Here is a 7,839-nt window from a genome sequence, read left to right as displayed (position 1 = left end):
TCTTAATTTCCTTCTTAACCATACGCTACCTTTTTTAATTTTCATCATTGTTACACAAATGTATGGCTTTAAAACAATTCTTCTTATGTTTGATTTTGTCCTGTACACTATTATTCTACTACCAAGACTCCTTATCTCTTAGACCAAAACCTTTTTATTCTCCCAAAACTACTTTTGCAACCTCCCATATCTGTTTAGCCATATCTTTCCACAAGATGTTAGCACTTCCTTGATATTTTCAAATTCCTTTGTCCAAAAGATTCCACTTGAAAATATTTTGCTTCTCACCTTTTAATTGCCACTAGCTAATCCTTGGTGCTACTACTTGTCAACATTTTTAAGTTTTACTCATAATACACACATTAAAGACAAGGACCCTATGTTGTGTCGTTACAGTATCCTCGGGAATCACCTTGCAATTTTTACAGAGTCTTCTATCTATATTCCTAACCAAAAGAAAATTAATCTGTGACCTTGAGGCTCCATTTTTGTAAGTAATGAAATGCTCATCTCTCTTCTTGAAACAAGTGTTTGGCAATTTTAAAATCATATACCAACGAGAAATCAAAAAGAGTTTGTCCTTCATTGTTTAGCTCTCCAAAACCAAAACCACCATGCACCCTCACATACTGACCAACCTCTCTCCCGACATGTCCATTAAAATCCCCTCCAATAAAAATCTTTTCACTTTGTGGTGTGTGTTCAATCAATCCCTCCAAGTTTTTCAAAATAATTCCTTAAGACTGACTTCTGTCCCAACTTGAGGCACATAAGCGCTAATAATATTAACGTTCTCACATCCAACTATTATTTTTAAGAAAATAATTCTATCTTTAATTCTGCTAACTTCTACAACATTCTTCTTCCACTCCTTATCAATAATGATGCCTATTTCATTACGTGTGCTTACTTTTTTTGTGTACTAAATTTTAAAACTTTGAATATCCTTAGCTTTTTCTCCACACCATTTTGTTTTTTGCAAGCATAGGATATTGATTTTCATTTAAATCATAACCCCCACAACTCTTACAAATTTATAATTCAATATCCCAACATTTCAAGTATCAAATCTAATCTTGCTCTCATGAACTAATTTCTTTAGCCCTGCATGTCCAGAATGATACAATAACCCTTGCTCAGTTAACACTACATCCAAGCGTCAATGCAACGGCTCTAACTCACTTTAAATTGCACTCAAACCATGCAATGCATTACTTACGAACAACGGCTTAACATTAACATCATAACATCTATTGTTCATGTTCATGATAGATTCAACAAAGTTTTATATTAGTTGTTGATAGCCTAGCACAACTCTCCTCTTTTACCCGAATTTGAGACTGGCTATAAACATAGGCGGAGTTATATCAATCTATCATAGATAAAGAAATTTACCAATTCAGTAATTTTTTTTCAAAAGGATTTTACAAAACGTCAAGTACCAAGCTTTGCTCACCCCTAAACCCCACAAATGATTTCAGATTAAATTATTTGCAGCCAAAAATATAATGGCAAGACCCTTACTCTTAAGCATATCAATGTCCATCAGAAAGTTTACAAATTGTGTATGTTTTACTGCCAATCTTACACTCAATACCTTTGAATTTACAGGTAAAAGACCATTTATTTACAGATTTCTCAACAGCACTTCCCTTTATTACTTCTTCAACCACTTTCTTCAGGGAATGACTGATATCACCCAATGCCCATGCTAAGGATATGTGAGGTCGAGGATCCTGAAAGAACCACCAAAAAAGCATTTCAGGTCCATAAATAGAAGAATACGAAGTAATGAAAACCGGGCAGGTTATTGAATTGGTTAAAGTACTGATTTAAAAATTAATGATCAAAATTATAATCAAATCGTGATTATATTGATCATCAATAAAGCATTTTATTAAACCGGTCAAGACAATAATTTAATGAGTTAGTAGTTCAATTGGACAGGTGGACCTGGATTTTCATACTATAGGATGATATTGAGACATAACAGTTGTATCTCTGTAATTCTGACAGAGATAGAAAGAGAGAAAAAGAGGGAAAGAGAGAGAAGAACAGAGTAGAGAAGAACAGAAGGTAGATAGAGAAACAGAGGACTAAATAGTGTGATCATCATCATTAGGAAACCACGGAATGAATTACATAGGTATTCATCTATATAGAGGTTTCTCATTCTCACCAAACCCCCACGGCTATTTATTACTTAAAATCAGTACCTAACCAACTAACAATAACAGCAACTAGTATTTCCATATTACAATTATAGAACAAAACACCACAAGTGATATAACCACTGACCTTGTAAAACTCAGGGAGATTATGAAGCTTATAAACGCCATTGACAGCTTCAATTTGTTTTGCTATCTGAAATGCATTGAAAAGCATAACAATCTCATGCATATGCCTATCAAACAGTGATTGTCTAGAAAATGAACTTGTCAAATTCGTTTTCCTGAGTCTATTATCATCTCAGTTACCAGTTTTTCTCCATTGTGAGCCGGTTTCAATACAAAAGGAAAGATGTCCTTGAAATTCTTGCCAAAAGAATTCATGCATCTGAGGCTTTTCAATATCGAATTAATTTTCAACTTTCACATTTTTTGCATCAGATCACAAAGTACATGATTTATGTGCAAATGACTAGCTATAGAATTATCCATATGCATTCAAACAATGTCACGCTTTTTCATGGCAAAAAGGAGTACCCATGACATATGATATCAACAGTTACAAGTAGTCGGTGTTGCGTATTCTGTGTCTTCGACGTGACAACATCGACCTAATAGATGTTAAGCAACACTTCCAATAATATTTGGACCAGTTTGATTTTGCCATACCACAACGTCCAAGTCAGTGTTCCTATTTCTCAAATTACTAAACAGAATGATCAGCTAGTCTTTCATTTGGCTTGGTCTTTAAGATGCTTTCCTTCTAGCCTTCTAAGTGTAGTTTCCATGATTATTTTGGTCAGAATAACATCATTCCATGTCTGCCTTTTAAACTCAACTTTCCCATACTTGTAACCGAAACCCAGAAATTTTTTCCATTTACTCGACATAAAGATGCTATATAGATAATAGAAAATCAAATGAAATAGAAATGCTGAGCTGCAAATGACAAACATTATGCTACCAGCATAAAGACATGCCAGTTCGACTTGCACAAATCAAAATATAACACAGAAAAATTAACATAGCAGGAGAAACAACTAAATATTATTTAAAAAATAAAGGCTTCAACATACCTCTCTCAACCCTCCTTGAACCACTTCTAATGATAAAAAGGTGCGTGTGTGGTCATCATTTTCAAAAACTTCCCACTTACTAAAGTCAATCCAATAGCTGCTTCACAACAATAAGAGTTATTGGCAAAGATGAACATAGGCAAACGGCAAAACACATGGTATTCTGATTGACAATTGACTAATGTAAGCACAAACTGACAGCTGTTGTGTTTGAAGTTTCTGTCGTAGCATCGATACCATGGAGTCAATCTGATGCACTCGTATCGGGACAGTTCTACCCAAGCTAATGTGAAATTCCCTTCCTAAAACAGCCTGTTCAAGATTCTCTTCATTTTTGCAGAGAATATTAAGTGGTAAATCAACATCAACAGCATGAAGACTTGGCTCTTGAGATGAGACTTTCTTCAAGAAGGCAGCCAACTCTTTCTTTGATGGAGATGGTACACAGACTGTAAGAAAGCACCAATGAGTTATGGCACATTATAGGGTGAAGAAATCATAAATCTAGAGGCAAGAATAGCACAGAAAAAGTTCAGTGCATTGCAACTCTACTTTTCACAAGTATCCTACAGGTACTTGCACAGTTGAACTTTGAAAATAGGCTTGTTCCAATAGACAGGCATGTATTGGAAAATATCTTTGCACGTCCTACATAAAACTTCAATTTAGATACTTTCAGAAGTCATCATAATGACTTGAAAATAGGATATCTAGCCACATTTTCCCCCCTGCCACAAAGTCCTGAGCTAAAACAAAAATAGTCAAAGAACAAATTCAAATCACCCTTGTCTGTAAGTTAACACCCATTTATCATCATCAACTTGGAAAAAGAAAAGGAAAAAAAAGAGAGAGCAGAATGTACAATAATCATAAGGATGCCGCAAAACCCCCATCAGTTTAGAAGTTGTGCTTGTTGCAAATTGTTATACCCATTGCCAAACAATTTTCATTCCTTCTTTCTACAAAAGTTTGGTTAACTTTATATTACTCCTTCAAGAGAATTTTCAGGATCTGACAAAATAAATGGAAAAATGACAATTAAGTACCCTCTAAGGACATTAATCCCAATTAAGGACCATAAAATTTTGAAATATCAATTAAGAACCATGAGATAAAAAAAATGAAATTTGTCTTAAATGCCCCTAAAAAAAACCCAATTATGTTGTTTTCACAATATACGTTAACAATTTTTCGTCGTTGAATTAGTAAATTCTCAAGTGACGTTAGTATATCCCACCTCACGTTAATGGATCCCAATTTGGACAAGTCACTTTTTGTTAAACAATTGATTCCCAAGTGAGATTTTCTTTTTTCACAACATATGTTAGAAATTTTTTCAAGTCTAGTTAATGAATTCCCAAATGGCACTTGTTGTTAAACAATCGATTACCAGGTGGAGTTTCATATTTTCACAATATACGTTAGAAATTTTCTCAAGTTGGGTTAATAAATTCTCAAATGGCGCTTTTTGTTAAACAATCAATTCCCAAGTAGAGTTTCATATTTTCATAATATACATTAGCAATTTTTCCAAATTGGGTTAGTAAATCCCCAAGTGGCGTTAGTGAATCCCACCTCACGTTAGTGATTCTCAGGGTCATTTAAGATAAACTATATTTTTTTATCCCAATTAAGGATCATGGTCCTTAATTGAGATTTGAAAATTTTATGGTTTTTAATTGGGATTAATGTTCTTAGGGGATCTTTAATTGTCATTTTCCCAATATTATTCTTATATGAAAATCTTTAGAAAGCCCCAAACTCTACTTATTTGCAAGGAAAATGTGTCCAGACCATATGGGAAAGTTTGAAAAATGTGGCTCCCCTATCAAATGCTTTCATTCTGATCATCCAGCAGGAGGTCTTTGCTATAACCCATCACAGAGTATTGAAAATAATAAAAAAAATAAAATAAAAAACTGAAGAAAGAGCATGGCAGACTTACTTGGTATATAAACATGCAATGCATAGTTACCATCAACATGAGGGAAGCCCCTAACTCTACTTGTCTGACCAGTCTGTAGAAAATCTTGAGATCCTTCACCATTAAAACAATGAATACTTGTCATCAGAAGGAAAATAACATCAAAACAAGTAAACTACTGTAAATAACCAAGGAACTTTCATTTGATTGCAATAGAACTTCAAAAATAAGAAATGAGTCATTGAATTCAAACAAATATAATTCTGAACATCAATTTAGATTCTGAGGTTGGTGCAAATTTTTTAATTTTTATTATCTACTTTTATATTCCCCCCCTAACCATAAGCAGCCTGTCCAAGAAAATAGAATTATCTTTTGCTCTTTTTCATAAAGAATGAATAATATAAGCTAAACAAATAGGAGTACCAAGAGAATTTGGAGGATTGAGGAGCGAAATCGGAGGTGGAGGCAATGGAGTGAAGCCTTCAGAGTGGACTAAAGTTGGGCTGGAAGAGGAAGATTCAGAGTCTGAGTCAGAAGGTGTATCTCCGTAACATGCTTTCAAGGCCTCCATCTCTAAGTCTACACATCAATGCATACCAGGATCAGTAGTTTAAACCTGAATCTTATTTCAAAGAATTGATTGAGAATCTTTAAAAATGCAATTGTCAAATTAAAGCATTGCCATTCTTTCTTGTTTCATTTGTTCAATAAACATCTAACCATTGGAATGCATCTGACTATTATTTGATAAATGAAGATATGGTTTTTACATAGCCTTTTCGTCGAAAAATAAATAAATAAATAACATAGTGAAGATATGACTTAAGATAATTAAATCAAATGAAGCAATTGATGATTGAACTGCAGGCAATGTATTGTGTTTGACAAAATATGCAATTTTCTATAACATAACATCATAATTTGTACTAAAAACATGAAAAGAAATAAACAGAAATTATTTGCTTCCAGCCTTTTCTCTTCTTCTTCTTCTTCTTCTTTTTGGGTTGTTGCCAACTATTTGCTTCAAGCTGCACTCCATAAATAGCCACATAAATATGATTCTGGTTTTTGTTTTTTTAAATTTTCTCTTTATTACTTTTATTTTGAAGAACTACATTAAAATTTTGGCAGTTCTACGGCAAAAAAGCCAGAAGTAGCGAGAAGAATGAACTGAGAACACACAATAAAGGAATAAGAGTAATTTAATTTTAAGACCTATCTACAGAACAACAAAGGCACACAAATTGGAGATTAAAGTGGCCAATAAATTATTCATTCAACAATAGAAAGAAGCCACAAAAAAGATGGAACCCACGTGAAAAGGAAAGCCTGCCGAAACACACACGGTACCCACACAGACACACCCATTGTTTATCCGTATATTACTAATATAAAAACTAGTGATCCAAACACTAAAGTTAACGACAATTAACTTAGTTAAGTTTAGGCACTCATTTGAATAAAATTTTTCACTGAAACATTCTGACAAACACCTTATGTGCAAAACAAAATGAGCCAACATAATAAGCTTCTTACTTTCTCAATCCTCTATCCAAGCCACATATAATGAACAACAAATGGAAGACTACCTCTTAGTAGAAGCTCTTCCCCACTCAAAGATTCAGCTAATCAAAACCCTGCCTCCCTTTTTTTTTCTTTTGATGTCCAGCCACAGTACAGCACGACGCAAACAGGGGAGAATGAGAGAGATCCAGCGACGCTGAAACGAGGAAGAACAACTCGCGAACGCAAGTGCTCCCCGTCGCAGGCGTCGGACAAGAAGTATCAAGGAAGAGGAACGATGGAGAAACAGGACGGTGTTGTAGAAGCAAAAAAGGAAAATGTGGGAGAAAAATACTAGATGGTGATGGTTGCGCGCCGTTGCTTTTTTTTTTTTTTTTTTCTTGGGAGAATCTCGCTTGAGGCCCAAAACACAGAAATTTATATTTATGGCTCCATAAAATTTAAAAACACACTAATGCCTTGTTTCGTATGATGAAAATAATTTTAATAAAAATAAAAATAAATATAAATATAAAAATAGAAGATGACAACAAAATTACTTTATTGCCCCTCATCCCAAAAAAATTTGCCCCACCCCAAAGTTCAAGCAGATTCTAGATACAAACAAAAATCAATCAAATACATTGAAAGATGATGACATTGTTAAGGTCTGGAAATTGATTTCCAATGGTGATGTTGCTGCCATTACTGAAGTAAGGGATGGCACGGAGGAAGATGACAACATCGTCGAGGTTTTGGAAACTGGTTTCTCATGGTGATGTCGCCGCCATCACTGAGAACTTCTTTGGATGTGATGGGGTTTCAATTGCCGACCAAATGGTTCCAAAAGGAAGAATTGACAAAGTGAATCAGTGGAGAACAAAACCTATAGCACTCTCCACGACTTCTCTCTACAAATTGATAAGAGAGGGGGATGAAGACAAAACGATAGTGAGTGTGGATTTGGAATTAGTGAGGGAGGAGGTCAAAGACAAAACAAAGGCAAAATTGTTGGCTACATCAATTCCCAACCAAAAAAAAAAAAACAAGAGGAAGCAAACCCAGATTAACATTCACCTTCAACATTTGAAACCATCGTCAGAAGCAAATCGCTACAAGCGTCAACCATAAGATCAAAATTGAGACGGAGGGAGGGAGTTGAGAG

General features: G+C 34.5%; 1 protein-coding gene across 2 annotated transcripts; it reads right to left on the bottom strand.

Annotated features, from left to right (window-relative positions):
- Positions 1-1,475: 1,475 nt before the first annotated feature.
- On the bottom strand, positions 1,476-7,057 carry LOC129315082 (uncharacterized). Of its 2 annotated transcripts, XM_054958604.1 has the most exons (8): positions 6,761-7,057; positions 6,142-6,199; positions 5,595-5,750; positions 5,190-5,282; positions 3,444-3,693; positions 3,245-3,341; positions 2,299-2,364; positions 1,476-1,736 (listed from the first exon to the last, which is right to left on the bottom strand). In XM_054958604.1, exons 3-8 carry the CDS (start codon positions 5,740-5,742, stop codon positions 1,536-1,538), a joined length of 855 nt encoding a protein of 284 aa, XP_054814579.1. In that variant the 5' UTR covers positions 5,743-5,750; positions 6,142-6,199; positions 6,761-7,057; the 3' UTR covers positions 1,476-1,535. The 2 variants fall into 2 exon arrangements, with proteins under 2 accessions (XP_054814579.1, XP_054814578.1); XM_054958603.1 differs by lacking the exon at positions 6,142-6,199.
- Between the last annotated feature and the right edge of the window lie 782 nt (positions 7,058-7,839).

This window comes from Prosopis cineraria, unplaced genomic scaffold, assembly GCF_029017545.1.
Source record: "Prosopis cineraria cultivar Desert tree isolate PC_DT_omini unplaced genomic scaffold, ASM2901754v1 PC7, whole genome shotgun sequence".
Lineage (NCBI taxonomy): Eukaryota > Viridiplantae > Streptophyta > Magnoliopsida > Fabales > Fabaceae > Prosopis > Prosopis cineraria.
The sequence above is the reverse complement of the archived record's forward strand: the minus strand, read 5'-3'. Positions and strand labels throughout refer to the sequence as shown.

Coding starts and splice junctions, on each gene's coding strand:
- LOC129315082 (XM_054958604.1), bottom strand. CDS start 5,742: ATGGAGGCCTTGAAAGCATGTTACGGAGATACACCTTCTGACTCAGAC. Junction 3,694..5,189: donor ATTGCATGTTTATATACCAA/GTAAGTCTGCCA, acceptor GCTTTCTTACAG/TCTGTGTACCATCTCCATCA. Junction 2,365..3,244: donor TTCAAGGAGGGTTGAGAGAG/GTATGTTGAAGC, acceptor AATGCATTTCAG/ATAGCAAAACAAATTGAAGC.